The sequence below is a fragment of the Barbus barbus genome (assembly GCF_936440315.1).
Source record: "Barbus barbus genome assembly, chromosome: 37".
In the NCBI taxonomy this organism is placed as follows: Eukaryota; Metazoa; Chordata; class Actinopteri; order Cypriniformes; family Cyprinidae; genus Barbus; species Barbus barbus.
The window spans coordinates 2,149,752-2,174,648 of NC_136715.1; the positions used below are offsets into that span (position 1 = coordinate 2,149,752).

At 35.2% G+C, this 24,897-nt stretch overlaps 1 protein-coding gene across 4 annotated transcripts in view; it reads left to right on the plus strand.

Annotated features, from left to right (window-relative positions):
* Positions 1-21,370, plus strand: part of LOC306857138 (CSC1-like protein 2) — a 51,190-nt gene extending 29,820 nt beyond the window's left edge. For 2 of the 4 annotated variants that reach the window (XM_079396864.1, XM_079396866.1), the window contains 19 exons: positions 202-239; positions 1,643-1,785; positions 5,733-5,784; positions 5,915-6,023; positions 7,049-7,119; positions 8,940-9,020; positions 9,177-9,300; positions 10,236-10,369; positions 10,531-10,668; positions 12,631-12,784; positions 14,077-14,183; positions 14,691-14,777; positions 15,102-15,167; positions 16,168-16,330; positions 17,090-17,195; positions 18,917-19,084; positions 19,610-19,725; positions 19,850-19,927; positions 20,931-21,370. In XM_079396864.1, coding sequence (XP_079252990.1) covers positions 202-239; positions 1,643-1,785; positions 5,733-5,784; positions 5,915-6,023; positions 7,049-7,119; positions 8,940-9,020; positions 9,177-9,300; positions 10,236-10,369; positions 10,531-10,668; positions 12,631-12,784; positions 14,077-14,183; positions 14,691-14,777; positions 15,102-15,167; positions 16,168-16,330; positions 17,090-17,195; positions 18,917-19,084; positions 19,610-19,725; positions 19,850-19,927; positions 20,931-21,116 — 2,121 coding nt within the window. In that variant the 3' untranslated portion in view covers positions 21,117-21,370. The remainder of the gene's footprint in view (positions 1-201; positions 240-1,642; positions 1,786-5,732; positions 5,785-5,914; positions 6,024-7,048; positions 7,120-8,939; positions 9,021-9,176; positions 9,301-10,235; positions 10,370-10,530; positions 10,669-12,630; positions 12,785-14,076; positions 14,184-14,690; positions 14,778-15,101; positions 15,168-16,167; positions 16,331-17,089; positions 17,196-18,916; positions 19,085-19,609; positions 19,726-19,849; positions 19,928-20,930) is intronic. The other 2 variants (XM_079396865.1, XM_079396867.1) reach the window with 1 other exon arrangement.
* Positions 21,371-24,897: the final 3,527 nt, after the last annotated feature.

The window sequence follows — 24,897 nt, forward strand, 5'->3', positions numbered from 1 at the left end:
TCACCTCTAATCCTGCCAGAGAAATCAGCCGGCATCCTCACATACTCACACCAAGAGTTTTTTATAGGCCTGACCGGACATGTTGAAGGCATAAAACCCCCAAGAAGTATTCATATATGTATTAATAGTCTGTTTGAGTGTGTGTGTGTGTGTGTGTCTTCGCTCATCACACATTCATAGTTTGATGTGTTTTCATTGCAGGGCTTCTGTTCCTGGTTGACGGCCATATTCAGAATAAAGTAAGTGGCTCTTTGGCTCTAATGTGAGGTTGTTGATATCAATAGCACAGCACAACAGAACACACAGTACTGTACTGCATGTTCTGTACAAGAGTTTCGCAAATGTTTTTGGTCAGCTGAGCTCTTTTGACCTAAAGGTACCCCTAACATAGAGTTAAGATATGAATAATTTAACAACATATTTGCATGTTCACAGTTCTCTAACATTGGTAATGTAACATACAGGTAAACAGAATATTTAGTATTTTTTTTAAGTGTTTTATTGTAATTGTTTTATTTTAATTGTGCATTTTTATGATTTAATTAGTTTTTAGAGTTTTATTTAGATTTGTATTTTAAATTATTTAAAATTTTTAGTGCTGTCAAACGATTAATTCATGATTAATCGCATCCGTAATAAAAGTTTATGTTTACGTGTGTGTGAGTGCTGTGTATATTTATGTAAATACAAACACAACACATTTTTCTTTATATATTTACATGCATACATTTATATATTAAATATATGTATATATAATATAAAATATAAGAATATGAATGTATATGCATGTAAATATTTCCAAAATATATGCTGTATGTGAGTGTATGTATGTATATATGCATAAATATACACAGTACACACACACATTATGTAAACAAACTTTTATTTTGGATGCAATTAATCGTTTGACGACACTAATATTTTAAGGTTTTATTAATTTTGTAGTGTTTTACTTTATTTTAATTGTGCAATTTTTTTTTTTTTTTTTTTTTTTTTTTTTTTTTTAGTAAGCAATTGTATATTTTTATTTCATTTTGATTTTATGCATTTTTAACAAGCATTTTATTTTCATTATTATTTTAAATTAATTTAACTTTTATGGTTTAATTCATGTATTCATATAGTATGAGATTTATTTTGGGTTTTAATTTAAAATTATTTTTCTTTTATATTTTTATTAATTTTGTAGCATTTTATTTTAAAATGATCTTTTTTAATTGTACAGTTGATTTTAAAAACTTTTATCAAGCATTTTATTCAAATTATATTTATCATTTATTACTTTTAAATCATGTATTTTTGTTGCACATCTTATGATTTTATTCATTTTTAGTAAGCGTTTTATTTGGCTGAAATGTATTTTTATTTTCATTATTTACTTTTCTTCAACTCACAAACCTCCTGCATTTCCCTTAGAAACCTCACTGCTCCATACTCCATACTATATATTCTATAAAGTATACTATTTACCCCATTACTATATAATACATAGTCTACACGCTGTTGTCCATACAATTCCGTACCTAAAACCCCTTTGTATTTGATATTCCGCTCTTTATAGTCAGTAGTCCATACTCTGTAATCAAGCATTCTCTCTCTCATGAAGTATGGGGGCAGCTAACATGAGTCTCTTTCCCCGCAGGGACGAGGAGATCCGGGAGAAGTGCGGTGAAGATGCTGTTCATTACCTGTCGTTTCAGCGGCACATCATTGGTCTGCTGGTTGTGGTGGGCGTGCTGTCGGTGGGCATCGTTCTGCCGGTCAACTTCTCAGGCAACCTGCTGGGTGAGTCCTGGACCAGAGAGTTTTCAGTTGTTTCTTGAAGATTGACAGGGATCCAGCATTCCGTATAGGGGTGGGAAGATTATTCCACCAGCCAGGAATGGTGAACGAGAATGTTCTGGAGAGTGATTTTGAGCCTCTCTGTGATGGTACCACAAGGCATCGCTCACTAGCAGATCTCAGACTTCTGGAGGGGATGTAGGTTCGTAATAGTGAGTGGAAGTAGGAGGGTGCTGAGCCTGTGGTAGTTCTGTATGCAAGCATCGGTGTCTTGAAGTTGATGCGAACTGCCACTGGTAGCCAGTGCAAGGAAATGAAGAGAGATGTAACATGCGCTCTTTTGGGCTCGTTGAAGACCAGTCGTGCCACTGCATTCTGGATCATTTGTAGAGGTTTGATGGCAGACCAGCCAGAAGAGTAGTCCAGCCTAGAAACGACAAGGGCCTGGACAAGAAGTTGTATAGCATGCTTTGTCAGAAAGGGCCTGATCTTTCTGATGTTGTGTAGTGTTAAACCTGCAGGATCGAGCAGTCTTTGCAATGTGCTCTTTGAAGGTCAGCTGCTCATCAAAGATTACACCAGGATTTCTGGCCGAAGTTGATGGGGTAATCGTTGATGAGCCTAACTGAATCGTGAAGTCATGCTGTAGAGTCGGAGTGGCAGGGAAGACAAGAAGCTCCGTCTTTGCCAGGTTGAGCTATAGGTGATGTTCTTTTATCCATGCCGAGATGTCCGCCAGGCAGCCTGAGATCCGTGCAGCTACCATTGGGTCATCTGGTTGAAAAGAGAGAGAGAGCTGTGTGTCATCGGCGTAGCAGTGATAGGAGAAGCCATGTGCATGTATGATGGGACCCAGTGATGTAGTGTATGAGGAGAAGAGGAGGGGTCCAAGAACAGATCTCTGAGGAACTCCAGTGACCAGTTGATGTGGTTTGGATACCTCCCCTCCCCAGGCCACCCTGAAGGATCTACCGGTGAGATAGGATTCAAACCAGCGAAGTGGAATCCCAGTGATGCCCAGTGATGAGAGAGTAGACAGGAGAATCTGATGATTGACAGTGTCAAAAGCAGCAGAAAGATCCAGCAGAATGAGGACTGATGATTTGGAATCTGCCTTTGCAATTCGCAGGGCTTCAGTGACTGAGAGTAGCGCAGTCTCTGTTGAATGGCCACTCCTGAAACCTGACTGTTTAGCATCCAGTTTCTTGTACTGTGAAAGAAACCGTGAGAGCTGGTTGAAGACAACTCGTTCGAGTGTTTTCGCTACGAATGGAAGGAGAGAGACAGGTCTGTAGTTTTCTAAAAGAGAAGTGTTTAATGTAGGATTTTTGAGCAGTGGGGTTACCCAAGCCTGTTTGAATGCTGTGGGGAAGATGCCTGTGAGGAGAGATGTGTTGATAATGTGTGTGAGTGCCGGTAAGAGTGTGGGAGAGATTGTTTGGAGAAGGTGTGAGGGGATCGGGTCGAGAGGACATGTTGTAGGATGGCTGGAGAGGAGAAGTTTGGATACTTCTGCCTCGGTGAGGGGACAGAAGGAGAAGGTGGGAGTTAGAGCAGTGGATGTGGTTGATTGGAGGTGCTGTGGAGTTGAGAACTGATTACTGATACCCCTTTTCCACCAAAGCAGTTCCAGGTGCTAGTTCAGAGCCAGTGCTATAGCCGGTTCTTAGTTGGTTCGACTGGCGAGCCCTTTAAGAACCGGTTCCTTTCCCACAGCCTAGAGAGCCAATACAGAGCCAGGTCTTGCGTCACTGAATACGTTTCATGTTTCGGTTCACTAGCGCGGCACAACAGTCTTGTTCGAGATGCATCAGCGCCACGCAGATCGATCGATCGGCACACAACACACTAAAGCACCGCGAGAGCGATCCAAAAGCATAAAGAGCCGTCTGCTTTCCAGTCGCTCCCGCAGCACCCTGATATGCCTCGCACAGACCGGTCCGCGCAGCGCCGATCTATCCCGGACAAGCCTAAACAAACTATGAGCAATGGCGGACGTTGCGTTGCTATTGATGTTCATGGCTTTGCGAACCTACATCGGCATCCAAACACGGCGAATCAAACGTGTTAGCGTTTAGCTGCTATTTCAAATATGGCGGTCCAAGTTTCTGTTCGTCTTGTTGGTCACGGTAACCCCGCCCCCAGCCCCTGATGCAAGCGGTTCTTTCTTCTAGCCCAGCAATGTTGTGGTGCTACTTACGAACCGCTTTTCCTGGTTCTGAGCTGGTGCTTTGGCTGTCGAAAAACAAAGAACCGGTTTGAAACTAGGCTCTGGCTCCGAACCAGCACTGGAACTGCCTTGGTGGAAAAGGGGTATGATTGGAGCTAAACCATTTAGGGCCTTATAGGCAAGTAATAATATTTTGTAAATGATACAGAACTAAACGTAACAGTACATCCGTCTAGTTGCAAAATGTAATCCAAGAGATTCTGTGTACTATTTTTTTTTTTTTTGGTCCGGTAAGTAATATCTCTGTCTTATCTGAATTTAATAGGAGGAAATTATTGGTCATCCAATCTTTTACATTTTTTAAATAATCTATAAAGATTTCATTTGTTTTTATTATTTTACATTTTTATGATTTTAATTAGCTTTTCATTTTTAATCAGCAGTTATTTATGCTTTTTAAGATTTTGTCTGAAGGTTCAATAAATGGTTCCATTAAAAAAAGGTTTAAATTTCGCATGTCAGCCTTTACAGGATTAACAAATGGAACGACAGGCTAGAAAAGCATCTGTATATGTGTGCTGTTTACATGAGTTATTGCATCGGCCACAAAGAGCTGGTGATTATTGCTGATGTTTATCGGCCATAGGACTCTCCATCATTAGACGCTGTCCCGTCTCTCTGGCCTCTCGCGTGGCACGCTGTAGATTATCATCAGAGAGGGTTAATCCACGGCTCTCTGCTCCAGTAATGAGATTAAACTTCTATCTGCTCGATGGGTAATCGGATGCCTGGTGCAGGGAAAAAGGACTGAGAGAGTGGCCCAAAGACACAAAAACGAATGGGAAGAGGTCAAACAGGTGATGCTTCGCACAAGTCCTTAAAGACTGGAACAATGTGGACAGAGTCACAGAGGACAGAGAGTTCGGTCAGAAACGGGCTCGATGCAAATGTTTGGGCAGGAAGAGCTGCATGCAAAGAGACACATATATATATATATATATTAGTTTGTTGTTTTATGAGCCATTTAGGCATGCAAAGTAACAATAGAAATTGTCTGCTTCTCAGATGCAACACATTGCATCAAAAGATGAAATTTCATATCCGTAGTTCTCATGTATATTTGAGACCTTAGATGGAAGGAAAGTCCATCTGTACGGACCAGTGTTACTATTATTGATATACTATTATAGTAATATTTTGAATTGGTTTCTATTTTTCTATTTTCTGTTTTCATTTTAATTTGAAAGCAATTTTATCATCTGTATAGTTTTTTATTATTTATACTTTTTAGTGTTATTGATTCATTTTGTTTAGTGTTTTAGTATTTATTTAGTGTTTAGTTTTCTCACTGTCCCCAGACATATTGCTTCATCTAATAATGAAATTTAAAAAAAATATTACTTAAAATATTATGCACTCTTTATTTATTTTGTTTCATGTATCTAATTGTTTTATTTGATTCTATTGATTTCCATCTCTTAATCATTTCAGATTTGATCTTTTTTGTGTTTTATTTTAATTAATTACTTTTCAATTTTATTTTATTTTAAGTTTATTTCTTTAGTTGTTTTTACGCATTTATCTATCTTTATATTTTATTAAATAATATATTTAATTATTAATTTATTATTTTTCTGTTTTTGTTTTTTATATTTATTTAAAAATGTCTTTCTTTTGCATTCTGTGACTGTTCAGCGCACAGATTTACAGCGTTTCCTGAGAATGACACTTTTGTGACCCTTAAGCACAAAACAAAAGTTTTTTTTTTTTTTTTTCTCAGACAATAACGCATACAGCTTTGGACGCACAACAATTGCCAACTTGAATTCTGGGTGAGACATTTTATTCATTGCACATATATTGCAAACCCCCCACCCCCCCATACGCTTTAATTGAAGATGTCATGATGTATTTTGAGTATTCTGTTTAAAGTGGACGTGTCTCTTTCTCTCTGTGATTCAGAGATAACCTTTTATGGCTGCACACGTCATTTGCCTTCATGTACCTGCTCCTCACTGTCTACAGCATGAGACTCCACACATCCAAGATGCACTACAAAGAAGATGACCTGGTATGTGAACCACATCAATTTAAAGGAACAGTTCCATTTTAACCCTCATAATGCATTTGGGTCTGCTTTGACTTGGAAGAGATGCATAAAAAAATATATTTTTAGTAAGGGAACAAAACTTTGCAAATGCTTTAAAACCCTCAAAATACACATCACTTATTTTTTTCAGATTTTTAAAAATTATTATTTGAGAGATTGTAACTATTAAAAAAATTATAATAATTACGTTGCATGTTTGGGTCATTTTGGACCCATTAGGTGTCAAAAATACTTTTTGTAAAATTATCTATGAAGTTAGTCAAAAACCTTTGGTAAAATAAATTCTATTTTCCCCTATATCTCAAACACTTTTGAGACAGAATTGTGATAAAATTAATATGTATTTATTTATTAACTTTTTCACTTGAAAGTGAAAGTTTATGCAAATACAAATTGAATTTTTTTTTTAAATGTAATTTTTATACATTTTTAGTTTTTTTTGTTTGTTTTTATTTTGTTGTGGTTCATGTGCAAGTTGAAAGTATTTCTCAATTTTAATTAATAAAAGCATTAAAATCTTTGAAATGTTTTCACATTCACTCATTATTTAGAAGTTGCTAATCAGATACAATTTGGTTTTAGATTACAAATTATGACTGTTTTATAAAATAACGACAGTTCAGGTCCAAACGGACTATTAATGTGAAAATAGTATGCCGATTTTAAATGCATTATGTGGGTTAAATGGAAAAAGTGCAGCATGAATATTTAGCTAAACATCTCTGTATGGCTCATACTAGTTTGCAATGTGACTAAATGATTTTTGGCTGAACATTTCCTTTATTTTGTGTATAGTAATAACATAAAAGCAATCTGGAGGAGTCTTGTGATGTGTGCAGCACATTGTGAAATATTCATGAAGTCCGTCTATAGGGCTGACCTACATTTCTCAGCCAAGCGTTTCACCTCGATCCGTGCTGCAACGTCCTCCAGCATCTGTGCATGTGCAAATAACCCAAGTATCATCTTTTCCCCTCTCTCCTCAGGTCAAACGCACTTTATTTATCAACGGCATCTCCAAATATGCAGAAGAAAGCCATATAAAACAGCACTTTGAGTAAGATTACTTTTTTTTTTTTTTCTCCTCTTTATGCTTCAAACACAATTTTTCCCTTCACATTTACATCCTAAATGGGTCACTGGAATATCTGCCCACTGTAAATCATTTAAAATATTAAAATCGCGTGTGGTTTTGTGCATCAGCAGGCGTCAGGGATGTATTTGTTCTCTCAGGAGCTCCGCTTCTGCAAGCATCTGTCGTAATTGTCTAAAAGAGTGTTTTAAATTCGAGTCGTGCAGCCGATCAGCCGAGCCTGCGCTTGCCAAAAATGAGTGTGATGAGGCGCTGGGGAGGAGCTATGAATAGACTCCAGTGTCTAATGTCATTTTACCTGAGACGGAGCTGTTGTTTCCTCCAGCTGAAATCAGAGGAAAGCATCACAGGCTGGTCGTTCACTGTAATGCTTTCCTGTAGCTCAAATAGTAGAGCATGGCGCTAATAACGCCAAGGTCATGGGTTCGGTTCCCAGGGAAAGCAAAAGCTGATCAAATGTAAAAACTGTAACTTGAATGCAATGTAAGTCGCTTTGAATAAAAGCGTCTGATAAATGTAATGATGAACAACGGGAGTGTATAGAGACTTTCAGATGTTTAGTTCAAGGTTTACAAAACCGTTCAAATGTTTAGGGTTTAATGTTTTTGAAAGAAGTCTCTTCTGCTCAGCAAGGCTGACTTTATTTGATTAAAAAAAACAGTAAAAATTTGGAATTATTTTTAGAATAAAAAATAACTGTTTTCTATGTGAATATCTGTTAAAATGTAATTTATTTCTATGATCTGCAGCTGTATTTTCAGCATCATTGCTCCAGTCTTCAGTGTCACATGATCTTCAGAAATCATTCTAATATACTGATTTGCTGCTCAAGAAATATTTCTGATTATTATCAATGTTGAAAACAGCTGTGCTGCCCAATATTCTTTTGGAAACAGATGCAAGACTTATTTCAGGATTCTTTGATGAATAGGACGATCAAAAGAACAGCATTTATTACAAATCTTTTGTAACATGAAATGCATCCTTGATCAATAAAAGTGTTTATTTTTAATTAATAACTTAAGTGTTCCTTGGAATGTTTAATTTAGATCTGATTCTAATTATTTTATTGTCAATTAATCAATTAAAATTGTAACAATAAAAAATATACATTTTAAATGTTACTTTTAAATTGTATTTTAAAGAGGATTTTGCTAGTTGCTTTTATTCATTAGCAATGATGCAAAAATGAATTTTGAACATTGTTTACATTAGTAAATAAAACCGATAAATTGTATTATACATCAGTGGATATTAAAATATCAATTAAATAAACAATTTCAAATGTTATATTGTTCATATCGTTTACACAATTGTTTACATGAAAGCAACCAATGAATGTCGACTATATTATACATCAGTAGATATTTAAACATTAGTTCACAAAAATTAAAATGGTGATACATTTTATTTTTCTGGATCCTTTGAAAAGAAAGTTGAAACGAACAGCTTTTATTTGAAATAGAAATCTTTTGTTACATTATAAATGTCTTTACAGTCAATTTTAATCAATTTAATGCATCCTTGCTGAATGAAAGTATTAATGTCTTTTCAAACAGTAAAACTTACTGACTGCAAACTTTTGAACAGTATTTATAATAAACTTCAGTCATAGCAAATGACTTGAGAAAATGTAGTTCTTGCATTTCCAGAATAAGTAAATTGCCTGTTTGAAATTCACACAATTCTCTTTTAACCAAAGTAACACTGTTAGCTATCAAAATGATATCAAAAATATCATAAAGTGTGTGAGAGATGTTGATTTCTTCATTTGTGTCTCTCAGACAGGCGTACGAGAACTGTGTCGTACTGGAAGCGCGTGTTTGTTACAACGTGGCCAAACTGATGTCCCTCAACGCAGAGAGGTAAAACTCTAGTTTTTAATGAATCACGCTGTAAGTTTCTCTCTTACGTTAAGAAACGAGTCTATCCCACTGATCTGACCTCTGTGACCTTCTATCGATCTGTTAAACGGGCTGAGTTTTCCTCTGAGCTTCTGTGTGTGTGTGTGTGTCCTGCAGGAAGAAGACTGAACGCAGTAAGAAGTTTTTCACGGATCTGATGGCTAAGGAGCACATGCCCGCCATGATCAACCCCAAACTCTGCGGTCACCTGTGCTGCTGCGCCATTACAGGCTGTGAAGAGGTATGAACGCGTTACCCACAATGCCTCTGTGCTGTCCGTGTACAATGCAAAGCGTTACTGCCAGAGGAAAAACACATCACTGCCAATACTGTACAAGCAAACTTTTTGCCTTTTGGCTTCTGAATATATTTGTCACTTACAGTATCAATATTCAAATAAACAACTTTATGAATTGAGTATTTCTAATTGTTTAATATTTATTGTAATGTATTTATCCTATAATGTTTAAAATTAATTAATTTTTAAATATATAGTCAACATTTATGGTTTGCTTTCATTTTAAACAGTTGTATAAAATATGAATAAATCGCTTGATAAAATGACTAATTTAAAATCATTTAATTAATGTTTAAATATATACTGAAGCATATTATAATCATTTATTGGCTGCTTTTAATGAAACAATTGTGCAAAAATATCACTACATTTATAATATACTTAAAATGTGTTATACCTTAGTAAATATATATAAATGTTCATTTAATTAATTCTACGGAGGTATATCATCGATTTTTATTGGTTGCTTTCATGTAAAAAAAAAGTTCATGATTGGATAATTAATAAATTAATTAAATTATTTTTTTATAATTGGTTATTTGAAAATATAATAATTAGAATCAGAATACAATCAAAATCAAGTTTCCCAAATTGGCATTTAATAAATCCAAACATATTCTGATCATTTCAAAATAATGTATTTACATATTTTAAATTATTTTAATCAATATAATTTTTTTAAGTCACTCTGGGTTTGATGAACTCGTATAGCGTGTCCTTGAATAAAAGCATTTGTGGCTTGTCAGGGAATCACTCCGAGGAATTGAAAGCTCTTCTGGGAGGAAGTAATAAATAAATGGTTTCTGGAGGCTCGTGTCTGCTGATGTTCGGTGATGTTCTGTGATGCAGTCGAGCTGTAAGTCTGTGTGGTTTTGTAGGAGGAGGCTGTGAGTTATTACACCAAACTGGAGGCCAAACTGAAAGAGGAGTACAGGAAGGAGAAGGAGAAAGTCAACACCAAACCGCTGGGCATGGCGTTCGTCACCTTCCAGAATGAGGCCATGACGGCAATGTGAGTATGAGATATAATGTATATATGCTGCTGCTTCTTTTTGGTATTCAATGAAAAATGTGCCTTGGTTGAAATTTCTGCTGCTTTTAATAAATGTATTGATGGTTCTGGATTTGTATCTGTTGCTGATGTTGTGTGTGTGTGTGTGTGTGTGTCTGCAGCATCCTGAAGGACTTTAACGCGTGTCAGTGTCAGGGCTGTAATTGCCGTCAGGAGCCGCGTTCCTCTCAGTTCAGTGACAGTCTTCATATCTATGAGTGGAGCGTCAGCTACGCACCAGACCCCCAAAACGTGCGCTGGTGAGGAATACAATCATGAGCAAAACTCACTCATTCTCTCTCTTTTGGTCATATGTTTACTGTATGGAAAATGACCCATTAGATTGGTTCAGATGTGCCTATGAAAGCCATTTGATATTTTATATAAATACTTTTTATGCAAAGGACCCCTTTTTTTTTTTTTAATGGGTCTGCAAATAATTATGATTGATTCATAATGTGTACCGAAGGGCCCTATGATATCAGCGTTGCAGAAATCATAGACAAAATAACAGAATCCAGTCATAAAAAAGAATTTACAGTATAATGCAGGATTTCATAAAGATTAATTGGTAACATTTTAATGGTTTGTGCTTTTATTTTTACCACCACACTTATATTAAATCATAAATCCAGAAAGATTAGAAGACAACAGAATTTCTGAAAAGATAAACATTTTCATTCGGGACTATTGTTGTGAAATGTATTCATTTAGTTAGTAAATTGTTGAAGTTTGAAGACATGCTGTTTATTATTAAAGTTTAATTAAAATAAAGTTTTTTTTTAATAAAGTAAAATCAAATGTAATAAAAACAAAAAAACTGTATTTGTGAAAATAAATACAATTTAGTTTTTTGTTAAACATTGATTTGTTGTTATTTCAATCATAAAAATAGGATTCATGGTGCAATGCAAAATTTCATAACGATTAATTAATTAATTAAATTGTTAATGTTTTGTGCATTCATTTGATTACTGACATTTTTGCTAAGAAATTTGTATTAAATCATAAATCACAGACAACGCAGATTTTCTGAAAAGATTAAACATTTCATAGAGACCTATTATTGTAAAATATATTCAATTATAATAAGTTTTAATAATTAATTTGACCAGATAAGCAGTTAAAATTGACTAAAACCATTATTAAATCAGAAAACAGAAAAATTAAGATAGAAAACACAATTTGGGAAAAATAAAACACAGTTTGAGGGAAAAACTGATTTCATAAAGCCCTAAAAATTCAATAATTACTAAAAAGAAATTAAATGGTAAAAAATAGAATCCAGAAAAATTAAAAAAATAGAGAATTTTGGGAAAAAAATCTTAATCTGATTTCATAGTTTCACATACAGTACTAATGTACAAACTAGGGGTGGGTCACGATTTTCAAATATTCCATTAGTTGGTTTATTCATAGAATATCGAATAGGTTGTGCCACTAAAGGGACTTATGTTTGGCCGCATGCTAGCGATAGCCTGTTATATTACAGCACATGCAGTTTCACTTACCAGCATCAGAGTAGGACGATGGCGAATGAATTGCAGATCCTGAGCACCACTGACAAACATCTAATCTTGTAAAATGTGTAGTAAGTACTGCTGCTCCGTGGTATAAACGTGATCGCGAATCTCAAAAGCGTTTTCAATGCCCTGCATATTCATAGCGGCTCACTGATGCCTGCAGTTAATATACAGTATAATTACCCAACGGTATAATTGTGAGAGAAAGTATTGGAATATATTTTTTGAGCAGTTTAATTCCTTATGAGCAGTTGATTTATGCTAATGGATGGACTGCTATGTTAATAAGTGTTAGTCTGTTACGTTTATTATATGAATATGTTTCAGCATGTTACAATCACTATATAGCTTGAGTTAAGAGCCTATCTTTAAATAAATTTAAATAACAGTTTGTTATCATACAGATTAAAAGCGTGAATGGTCTCTCTCTCTCTCTGTAGCCTAATTACATGACGGGCGTGCATGCATACAGGGAACGGGTGCTATTCCCAGCGATTTTCGAATATTACTTTTGCTTGAAATGCCCATCCCTAGTAAAAACACTGTAGGCCGTATACAGTGAGCAGGATTCCCAGCAGCCGCTGTTTCTCTTTATCTGTCAAACATCTCTGTGCTGACTTCATTCTGTGCAGGAATCACCCGTGAGAAGTCGATAGCTGAGGTGTGTGTGTGTGTGTGTGTGTGTGGTCTTGATCGCAGGGAGAATCTCTCTTTGGGAGGAGTTTCCTGGTGGCTTCGCTGCTTCATCATTAACTGCATCCTCTTCATCCTCCTCTTCTTCCTCACCACCCCGGCCATCATCATCTCCACTATGGACAAGTTCAACGTCACCAAGCCTGTGGAGTATCTGAACGTAAGTCTGACACAAACTCCATAGATATTTCTAGCGTTAAGTCATTTTTAGTCAGTGTAAATGGTGCCAAGTCATTCAGAACATTTTTGATGTTCACATCGACCGAGCAATGATGAAATGTGCCATGACACCCGTTCACGGCAGGACAAACCCCAGATTAGCATGGAGGAGATGTGATTCATCGGAGTAATTGATTTCCTGCCTCAGCTGGGATTCTCAGTCTTTCTCCTGTAGATCTGCCTTCATCTCTCTCACTCACACACACACACACACACACACACACACACACACACGTTGAGTTCACTAGTGAATGACATGTGCAGGTGACGTGAACCCAGCAGGACTGGAATAATGAAAGACAAGAACATGGCTTTGTCATATTTCAGAATAATACAAAAAATAATTATTCATTGTTGGATTATGAGATTGTGATGTGCATTATTTTTATGATGATCTCTTGTCTCTACAATTCTCTTTACAATAATGATAATCATAATAATGAAATAACTTAAAACTAAATTATATTAATAACATTGATTTAATTAATTACATTACATTTAATATTATTTTAATGTAATTATTTTTATTATTAATAATAATAAATTATGTATAATTACAATATGTTGTTATAATAATGGTGATAATATTAATTAAGAAAAAATAAATGTAATTTTTACATTTAATAATAAATTGTATTAATATAATAATAATACATATTATTAATTTTTATATATAAATACAGTGTGTTATGCATAATTATAATAATAAATTATATATGCCTCCATCATAATATATAATTACTATGTTCAAAATGTATCATAATAATCATCATAATGGCAATATTAGTAATATACAATCTTTTTCATAATAAATTGTATTATTATTATTATTATTATTATTATTAATAATAATTAAAATAGGTTATCAGTAATAAAAACATCAACACTAATACTATAAAAGTACTAGTAATAATAATAATTATTGAATTTTAATTAATAATAAATGTTGTTATTATAGTCACAATAATAATACATTATTTTTAAATCCATTTTATTTTAGCTTTATTTCAGCAAAAATATTTTCTTATGATTTTGGGGTGAACTATGACCTGGACGTCATGTTCATGAAATTCACCCAAACAAGGTTTCCATTATTATTGTCTAATATTATTTTGCTGATGTACCGAGACAGAGGGAGGAACGAGCAGGTGTTCAGAGAGATTGGATGAAAGCACGTGTTGTGAGGAGTGTAAACACTTGCTGATGTGTGTGTGTGTGTGTGTGTGTGTCTAGAACCCGATCATCACCCAGTTTTTCCCCACGCTGCTGCTGTGGGCCTTCTCCGCCCTGCTGCCCACCATCGTCTACTACTCCGGCTTCTTCGAAGCCCACTGGACCAGGTACAATCCCACAGTCCCACACAACTCAAATCAGATATGTGAGCATGGGGCTCAAAAGCAGTCTTAAGTCGCTGGGGTATATTTGTAGCAATAGCCAACAATACATTGTATGGGTCAAAATTACTGATTTTTCTTTTATGACAAAAATCATAGTAAAGATCATGTTCTGTGAAGATACTTTGTACATTTCTTACCGTAAATATATCAAAACATCATTTTTGATTAGTAATATGCATTGCTAAGAACTTAATTTGAACAACAAAGGAGATTTTCTCAATATTTGAATTTTTTCTGCACCCTCAGATTCCAGATTTTCTAATAGTTGTATCTCAGCCAAATATTGTCCTATCATAACAAACCATACATCACCTGGAAGCTGAATAAATAATCTTTCCATTGACGTATACATCTCAATTTAAAAAAATGTACCCTTATGACTGGTTTTGTGGTCCAGGGTCACACATCTGCTCTGAAGAGTGTCAGGTGTTTATCTGCTGTGTTTCTCAGGTCGGGCGAGAACAGGACCACCATGCACAAGTGCTACACTTTCCTGATCTTCATGGTCCTCTTGCTGCCGTCTCTGGGTCTCAGCAGGTACTGTCTGAGATCTTTACATCTGTGGATGTGGGAGGTTTATTTGAATCTGTAATTGCATATTTAATTCATTATTTATCTGAGTATCTGTCTGAAGCTCTGATGCAGACGTCCCTGTGGGACTCCATCAGCAGTATTTGTGCTGATGTGTTTGGGACAGAAGCTTGGGGAATGATTTTACTATTATTAGCTTTTTAATACATTACTAGTTTGCTGGTGATGATTCCTAGCGCTCTTCAAGATGAAGCCTTGTTGAAATCACAACCCTCAAGTGTTAAACATCAGATGGCAATTTCATATCACTAAATGTTCTTCTTCTGTTAGTTTGGATGTTTTCTTCCGCTGGCTGTTTGATAAAAAATTCCTGGCCGAAGCCACCGTCAGATTTGAGTAAGTTCTTTATTTTTATTTAAAAAATGTATTTTTATTTTATTTCATGTTTTTATTTTGTTTTGAATTGCTTAAACTTTCTTGCCAGTTGTAGCATTTTGTTTATTAAAATATACATATATTTATTTCAGTTCATTCATATATATTCATATATTAATGAACTGAAATTCTGAATATTTTAGTTGTTCAGATTTCATTTTATTTTTTTTATTATTTTTGAATGCTTAAACTTTATTGCCAGTTGTAGAATTGTATTTTTTAAATATTTAGGATTATGTTTTGAACTTCTGAATGTTTAGGTTTGTTTTTTTGTTGAAATGCTTAAAAAAATGCCAATTGTAGCATTTAATTTAAATATGCATATATTAACGAACAGAACTTTTGAATCTTTTTTTAATTATTTTATTTTATTTAAATATTCATATATTACTTAACTGAAATTCTGAATGTTTAATTGTTTTATGTTTTGTTTTATTTCATTGTTTTGAATTGCTTAAACTTTCTTCCCAATTGTAGCAGTTGTAATTAAATACTCATATTAATGAACCGAATTTCTATCTATATATATATATATATATTTTTTTTTTTAAATGCTTAAACTTTCTTGTCACTTGTAGAATTTTGTTTTAAATATTCATATATATTTTTTTTTAATATTCACAATTTCAGTTAAGTAATATATTTTGAGTTGCTTAAACTTAAACATTTTATTTAAATATTCATATTTGAATGGTCTAATATTCCAAATTTTCTAAAGTTCCTAAATGTTTAATTTACATATTTTATAGTATTTTATTTTATTGTTTTGACATGCTTAACAAATGTTCTTGCTGCCTCATGTCTTTCTTGCTTTCTTGTAGCATGTTATTTAAATATTCATATATTAATGAACTGAATTCTGAATGTTGTTAACGGTTCACAAACCTGCTTTTAGTTTTTATAGATTTGTTTTAGGGCATGTATTGAGGTGCTGATTATCTGATTTCATCTGTGATTTCAGGTGTGTCTTCCTCCCTGATAACGGAGCGTTTTTTGTGAATTACGTAATCGCGTCTGCGTTCATCGGAAACGCCATGGATCTGCTGCGGATTCCCGGTCTGCTCATGTACATGATCCGGCTGTGTTTGGCTCGCTCGGCCGCGGAGAGACGCAACGTCAAACGGGTACGAAGAGATGCACATGCCTTCCTTTCAAACCATTCGCATGAATAATGCTCTTATATTATCAGGTGAATCCAGCAAAACTTGACAGGAACATCTAGGTCATGCATCATCCCAAAATACATAGAAAAAATCTGAAATTTTATTTTGCATAAAGAAAATAAAAAAAATTTAGGAAATGTTTTTAGGACCATTAAATTATTTTTTGCATTGTGATATTATTTTCATGAATATTAAACACATTTTAGCTAAATACACTTTACCTTATTTTATTCATTCAATTGTATTTTATTTATCTATTTATTCATTCTGTCAGTCATTCATTTATTAAATTGTATTTTATTCAGTCATTTATGCATTTTTTTATTTATTTAATTTACAGTATTTTATCTAAGCATTTATTCATCTATATTTAATTTTGTTTTATTTAAACCAGCATTATTTTATTTTATTTTATTTATTTGCATTACAGTAATGTAAAGTGTGCTCATTTGTCATGAAAATGTCACAATGGTTAAAAAAAAATCTCAATAGTCCTTATAATATTAATTGTATTAAGTGAAAATTGAAATTGATTTTCCTTTAAGCAAAAAAATAAATGATAATTTTCCTTTTGATGGAGGAATGAATTTTGTTTTTGACAAGTTTCGTGAGATTCATCCTCCCACAATGAGTTATTTTTACCTGCTGTTCATCTGGATTTGATTCCAGTCTCTGGTTTGTTTATTTGTGTAATGTGTGTGTGTGTGTGTGTGTATGCAGCATCAAGCCTATGAGTTTCAGTTCGGAGCCGCCTACGCCTGGATGATGTGCGTTTTCACCGTCGTTATGACGTACAGCATCACCTGCCCAATCATCGTCCCCTTCGGTGAGTCAGGCCACACCCACTTCCACATCAGCCCATTCACGAAACCACAGACCGACAGCCAATTAGAGAGAGGGAGACAGACGAACAACAAGGATGAAAGAGAGGACAAGGGGAGAAATGCTGTGAATGACTTGACCAAAAGAGTGTGTGTGTGTGTCTAGAGCGCCTCCTGCTGGCCGTACGTCTGTAGCTTCATGCAGCTTCAACAATGGAAAACGCAAGCTGCGCCAGCAGAACCACCTGCCTACATACCGTGTGTGTGTCAGATTAAATATAGATCCTCTGCCTGCATATTCACTGCAAAAGCACACAAACAGGGAAGACTTGCTGCATTGGAGCAGTAATCTTCAGTAAATGTTCTGTCGCTGAGCTTTTGTATGCTCACATTATTTCTAGAAGTCTCTCAGAAACACACACACACACACAGGCGTTCGTCGAGCTGGCGGTGTATGACTCATCACTGATCTGCGGAGGAAACTTTATTTACATCTCCCAGCCCACACTGTAAGCGCAGACGGAGATGCTCATTTCAGACTCAGCACTTCATATCTGACACGCGATTAACCTCATGTCCGCCCGTCTGCACAAGTTGATATCACACTTTGCATCTGAAATGAAAACACACTACAGGCTGATGCTGTCGCTTGAAAGATGCTAAGGCAGTCCTCATGAGATTACAATAGTAGTTTTGTGGGCTTTCGTTCATATTCGTTACTCTGAGCTCATCTATACAAGCTGGTGAAATATAATTTTAGTAGATATGAGCATTCAATATTTTAGGTCCATTTTTCACATTTTTAATGTCACTTCTTGTTTGCTGGTGTGTAGGTCTGTACGATTTGATAGGAAAAATCTAATTATGATCAGGGTTATTATCATTAACTAAACATTTAAAAAAAACTACTTAAGATAAACATGAACTGAAATAAGGTACAACTTTTAAAATAAATTTTATTTTAGCTAATTATCAAGGCAACATTTCTTATTTTCATTTAAGTTGACGTACTAAAATAACTAATATAATATAATAATGCCATGATATATAATAAATATATATATATAGACATTATTTAAAAACAAAAACTAATAAGAATTACAAAAACACACAACTAAAATCTATATAATCTAACCTATAATCAGAATTTTTATCAGAAAAATAGCAATCAGTATTTTAGCAATTATTAGCAAATATTAATATTATTATTATTTATTTATTTACTTTTATTTTTTTTAAAGCTTCAGGTTGATATCAATTCATTAAATCTCAATCCAGTTATACAATAATAATAATAATAATTATTATTATTGAATGAAAATTCTAAACCTAAGACATATTACAAAAATATTATTGTAAATATATAAAAATGTTACATAATATTTTGTAATATAGTTATAAATATAATATATATATATATAAATTTTAAATGCACACATACACACTATTGATAAATACAAATTTGTTTTTCAGTGTACATTTGCGCTACTAATATATTTTTGGTTGTCTTAATTTCTTCCTATTTCAAATGTTAAACCATCAAGCTTTTATTTTGACAAAACCGCAGCTTCTTTTTTGACAACAGCTGGTTTGTAAGTGCTTCTTATTAAACGTTTAGGAGAATGGCTTCAAACGGATGTTATAGGAGACAGAAACTCATGAGTTCATGTGGAGCAGCATTTCCTGTGAACTGAGACATGTAATATAATTCCCCTGTCATCCTCAGGACTGATGTACATGCTCCTGAAGCACCTGGTGGACCGGTACAACATGTACTACGCTTACCTGCCCTCCAAACTCGACAAGAAGATCCACTCGGGAGCCGTCAACCAAGTGGTGGCCGCGCCAATCCTCTGCCTCTTCTGGCTGCTGTTCTTCTCCACCATGCGGACAGGTGCGTTCACTTAAATAAGTGACCCTGGAGCACAAAAGCAGTCTTAAGTCGCTGGGTTATATTCGTAGCAATAGCCAACAATACACTGTATGGGTCAAAATTATCCATTTTTCTTTTATGCCAAAAATCATTGGGATATTAAGTAAAGATCATGTTCTATAAAGATAATTAGTAAATATTCTACTGTAAATATATCTAGACTTAATTTTTGATTAGTAATATGCATTGCATAGGACTTCATTTGGACAACTTTAAGGGGATTTTCTCAATATTCAGATATTTTTGCACCCTCAGATTCCAGATTTTCAAATAGTTGTATCTCAGACAAATATTGTCCGATCATAACAAACCATACATCAATGGAAAGCGTATGATCTATTAATCTCAATTTTAAAAAATTGACCCTTATGACTGGTTTTGTGGTCCAGGGTCACAAATATCCTACTTTAAAGTAAGACACTACAGGTTAATAGGGTAACTATCAGAGTACCATCCAAACGTGGCTCACTACTTCTGGTTTCTCAGGGTTTTTGACCCCGACGTCCATGTTTACCTTCGTGGTGCTCATCATCACCATCGTGGTCTGCCTGTCGCACGTGTGCTTCGGTCACTTCAAGTACCTCAGCGCGCACAACTACAAGGTACGGGTTGCAGTACTGCAGGTATGAGCTCAGGGTACAGTCCACCGGGCGGCACGGGTAGCTCAGGTAGACTGTTACTTGCCCCAGAGAAGAAACGCTCACCGGCACCTCTGTCTCGTTACAGATCGACACCAAGGACGCGGAGATCATCGGAGTGGAGAACGGACGCCCTGCTAGATCCTCACCCTCCAACAAATCTCAGGTACTCGTGGTTTCTTTAACCGAAAATAGTCCGAATTTAGTTTTTCGTGGTCATTTTTCAACCTCTATACGATCCTTAGAGTTAAACAGGCTGTTTTTCTATTTGACTTTGAAAATTAAACTATTTTCACTTATTTTTTACTTTCTATTTTAACATCAAGATCTCCAAAGTTTTATTTTCATGAAAATTAAGCACATTTTACCCCTCTCTCCACCAGTTCTCAGTAACTTAATGAAAAAAAATCTAGTTATTTTGTTCTTATTCTTATACTTATTAATAATTAATTTAAATGATCTTTAATTTACATTGTTTATATACAATGTAACATTGTAATTACTACTGATATATGGATAGTATTTTTATGTACAATAAAATATATTTGAATAAGTGATTTTAACAATAAAAACTTTTATAGTAATTTATAAAAACGCTAATTATAACAAATAATTTCAACAATTATTTTATTGTTGTTTAAAATTAAATTTAATTTGTTTTTACAGTTTGTACAGAATTAAATTAATGATTTTAAGACATTGTGCATGTGTTGTTGTTGTAATTATTTTTATAAATTCTAAATGCCTAATTAATAAAAAATTATATTTAAACTACATTTTAATTGATAGTATTTGTATTACTATAAACTATGTAAAAGTAGTATTTGTTGTACAGAATTAAATTGCAGATTTGAATAATACAAAAAATTGTCTGAATTGCTATTATTGTTATTAAATGTATTATTTGTGCACTAGTGCTAGTGAAAATGTGCTTTATTGTAACTGAAATATTGGCACAATGCAAATAATCTTAATGGTTCTAAAACAGGCTTTATGCAAAATATAATTTCATGTTTCATTTTCAATTTTTTTTGTTATCCTTGTTGATTTTGGGGCGAAATATGATCTCTGTGAGATTCAAATCAAACGGTCAAAGACAATTCTGTTTTTCATTTCATACATATTTAAACAGGCAGATCTTTTTATGACTATTGTGTGTCTGTTTTCAGCAGCAGATGTACATCGCCCAGGTCCTGCAGGACCCAAACTCTGACGAGACCGGAGCAGGCAGCGGAGAGGACGACGGTCAAGGGTCCTCGCAGGACGAGGAGATGATAAACGCCGGGAACAGCCTAAACGAAGCCGACTTCCAGTCCGGAGAGGTCAGTCTCATCGCCAACGAGGTCCACCAGTAACCACAGCCGAGAGAACGACACAGACCCGATCACAAGGCCTTCATCCGCACACGTCTGTTTGTCCCCGTCGAACGCTGTGAACCGGCTCCAAACATCAGCACCTTAGAAACCCACGTCTGCCAAAACACTCAGACTGTACATAAGCACATGCTCCGACGCTTACAAACCATTTGGCACATGTGCATGAACACACCGGCGACTGCTCGTTTGGAAGCTCAAAACCCATTGCAAGACTTCCCGGATTTCCCTTTTCGAAAAAAAAAAAACGCCTCAGGAAATGGAATAACGGATGGGAAAATGTCCTGTTTTCATTGCGCTCTTTCTCCCATGGTTTCGCCTCAACAGCGATAGTATTCCTAGTCGACGTCGCCAGCTTTATTTGCTCGCTTTTCCTTGTTCTTTGCCTAAACGACTGGATCTGGTATTCCAAAGGGAGAGCGTATCGTCAGAATTCGGCTTTAGACTGCGTTAACTGTACAGAACACTAACAGACTGACTGACTCTCCTGTCTCCGCCATTGAAACGACTACGGCAATGGCGTTCTTGAATTTCTTGCGCTCCGATTTGAGCTTCTCCCTCATGTACAGTATTTCCAGAGACGCGCTGTGTTTGTGTTGTCACTGAACGACCCATATTCTTACGTTTTGGTATTTTTAACGCTATTTTTGCCTTTAACGGGTATGTTTGTATGCCTGCAACGGAGTACTGACATTCCCGTCCTCGTAGCGCAGTAGAAACCGCTCGCCACTCATAACGTGACCGTACGGACTAGATGCTAAACAGCGATGGAGAATCAGCGATTTGAGGCGTTTGAGAAGATTAGTAGTTTACCAAATGCGTTTGATCAGGAAACTGCCAATTCAGAGTTAGTTTAGAACCCGAATCCCTGTAGTTTTGATGGACTGCTAGTGAAAAACGGGCTCTTGTTTGGTGCCTGCTTTTGTACGAAATGTTTTGGGAGAAATTTGGCATCGGAAATGCGTTTGGTTTAGTGATGTCAAACAATTAATCGCGATTAATCGCATCCAAAATTAAAGTTTTTGGTTACATAGTGTATGTGTGTGTACTGTGTATATTTATTATGTATATATAAATACACACACATGCATGTTTATATTTAAGAAAAATGTTACGTTTATATTAATATATAATATAAATTATATCAATATACTGTATGTGTGTGTATTTATATATACATAATAAATATGCACAGTACACACACATGTATTATGTAAATACAACCTTTTATTTTGGATGTGATTAATTGTTTGACAGCACTATTTTAGTTATGAACGACTGACTGAGTTTTTTTTTCTTTCTAGTTAAACCTGGTGAGATTGATCTAATCCAAGAACTAATATTAAGAGAACTGTAGCCGTCAAATGAAGCATCTGACTGTCGATACGCAGCAGCAACAAATGACGTCGCTTCAGTTTTAGCGAGCTAGATGAGAAATGATAACGGCTTGTAGCCAAAAACCACCACTGGAGACTCATCGCTAGAGATCTGATCCGGTTGCAATGAACCCCAAACTGAGATAACCCTTAATTCTAATTCATAAAAGAAAATGATCAAGTGAAGAATTATCATGCTTAACTCGAGGGTTTTGTTACAACCGGTCTCCAATATATCTGTCTTAAAGAAATAGTTCACACAAAAATTAAAATTTGCTGACATTATAGTCACTCTCAGGTCATCTGAGATGTAGATGAGTGTGTTTCTTCATCAGGTTTGGAGAAATGTGTCTCAGCATCAGTGTCTCAGCAATGGATGCTCTGCAGTGAATGGGTGCCGTCAGAATGAGAGTCCAAACAGCTGATAAAAACATCACAAGTAATCCAGTCCATCAGTTAACATCTGGAGAAGACAAAAACTGTGCGTTTTTTTTAAACAAATTCATTGTTTTTATCAAAAATATACATCTATAATGTGAATAAAGTGTTATGGATTTTGGACTTGTATTTTAGTTAAAAAACGTCTTCATGGATTTGTTTCTCACAAACACGCAGCTTTTGTCTTCTCCAGATGTTAACTGATGGACTGGAGTGGTGTGGATTATTGTGTTTTTATCAGCTGTTTGGACTCTCATTCTGACGGCACCCATTCACTGCAGAGCATCCATTGCTGAGACACATTTCTACAAACCTGATGAAGGAAGAAACAAACTCACCTTGGACAGCCTGAGTACATGTTCAGTAAATTGGGTGAACTATTCCTTTAATCCATCAAGAACTGCTGGAAATCCCAGTCTGAGAGGTTTCTATTGGAGCCAATCATGTTTTAGAGTGGCATATTGTCAATATAAAACAGGAACCAGTTTGTTTTCTTAAAGAAAACTGACCTTTAAGGGATTAAACACGCATGTCAACAACATGTACAGATCTGATGTACAAACCAGTTTCATTTTACAGTACATTACAGACCTTAGTCGGGTGAAGAAACGTATAAATATGAGACACGAGTGTTAATCATTTCAATCTAGTAACAATCACTGCTGGTGTTTCATGAATTAGTTTGTTCTTGAGTGAAATTAAACCGGACATCTACCCCGACTAATGTCTGTAATTATTATTATTATTACAGTATTTCATGTTTTCACACCTGCTGCTGCACACGATTCCTCTAGATTGATGTGTCAGATTGTTTTCCTTTATTTATCAGCCTAAAATGACATTTTGCAGTAGTTTTTGTGACCCAAAAGGTCCGAGCGACACTCCTGAAAGAGTTTCATCATGTCTGAAAATGATCTTGATGGCAGATCTAGTCTGATGTCGGTTTACTGTGAGGATACAGTAACAGAAACGAGAAAAATAAAAACCATCAGTGCAAAACTCTGCTGGTGATGAAGATGAACACGCAATATACTGGATTCAGCAAATAACTGGTACTAAAATGGCACAAAGTGACTTGAGAATTGAAATCGAACAGCCTCAGGTGTTCTTTTATTTTCCAAACGATAAAAATGTTTACATCTGTGTGTTTCCTTGTTCGTCATCTGTCATTTTTACTTGTTTTCCTTGCGTTCTCATCGATGAAGACACAAATGGTAACCTATGAAAGCTGTAGCTTTGTGCGTGGTTTGGTTTGGGAGTCGTAGCTACACGCTGGAGATACTGACGTCAATTTGTGTCTTGGATCTCGTCGATGATGAGCGGTGTGTGTGAATGTGGTGAACGTGAGCACAAGATATCGAAAAGCACGCTTTGTATATCCAAAGGAAGGTCATTTCTTGGTTTCTGGTTCTGTCCTGTTTTTAGGGCTCCCTCACCGGCTTCTTATTGAGTTAATGAAGTGAAGTCTCTTCAGCATTAGGCAGTGAAGTAAAGAGCGGTTTGGGTATTTTTGTCAAATTGTACAAGAAACTGTTTGGAGATGCAAATGTTCAGCCTGTTGAAGTATTTGATACCAGTAATGTATTAAAGATGTGTCAAAGCTAGCTGTAACAAGGTTGTTGCTCAATGGATTTTTAATATATCATGACTTTGTTTTGTTTTATAAGCTAACCATTTAACTTATGCATAATGTCTTTTAGAACAAAAACACTGGAGATGCAATAGAAGAATATGAGCGTTATGCAAGAATGGATCACAGTTTGTACAAAAGTTGTGATGCCAATGTACAGCATGTCTGAAAGGGGCCGAACTTTAACAAAATGTGAACTAAACCTGTTTCTGTTCCTCTAGTCTGCTCACACTGTAGGAGACGTAGACGGACTGCTCTAGAACCTGTGAGATTTGTTTTGACTTTTTTTGTTTTTTCTGTCCGAAGGTCGTCCTTATGG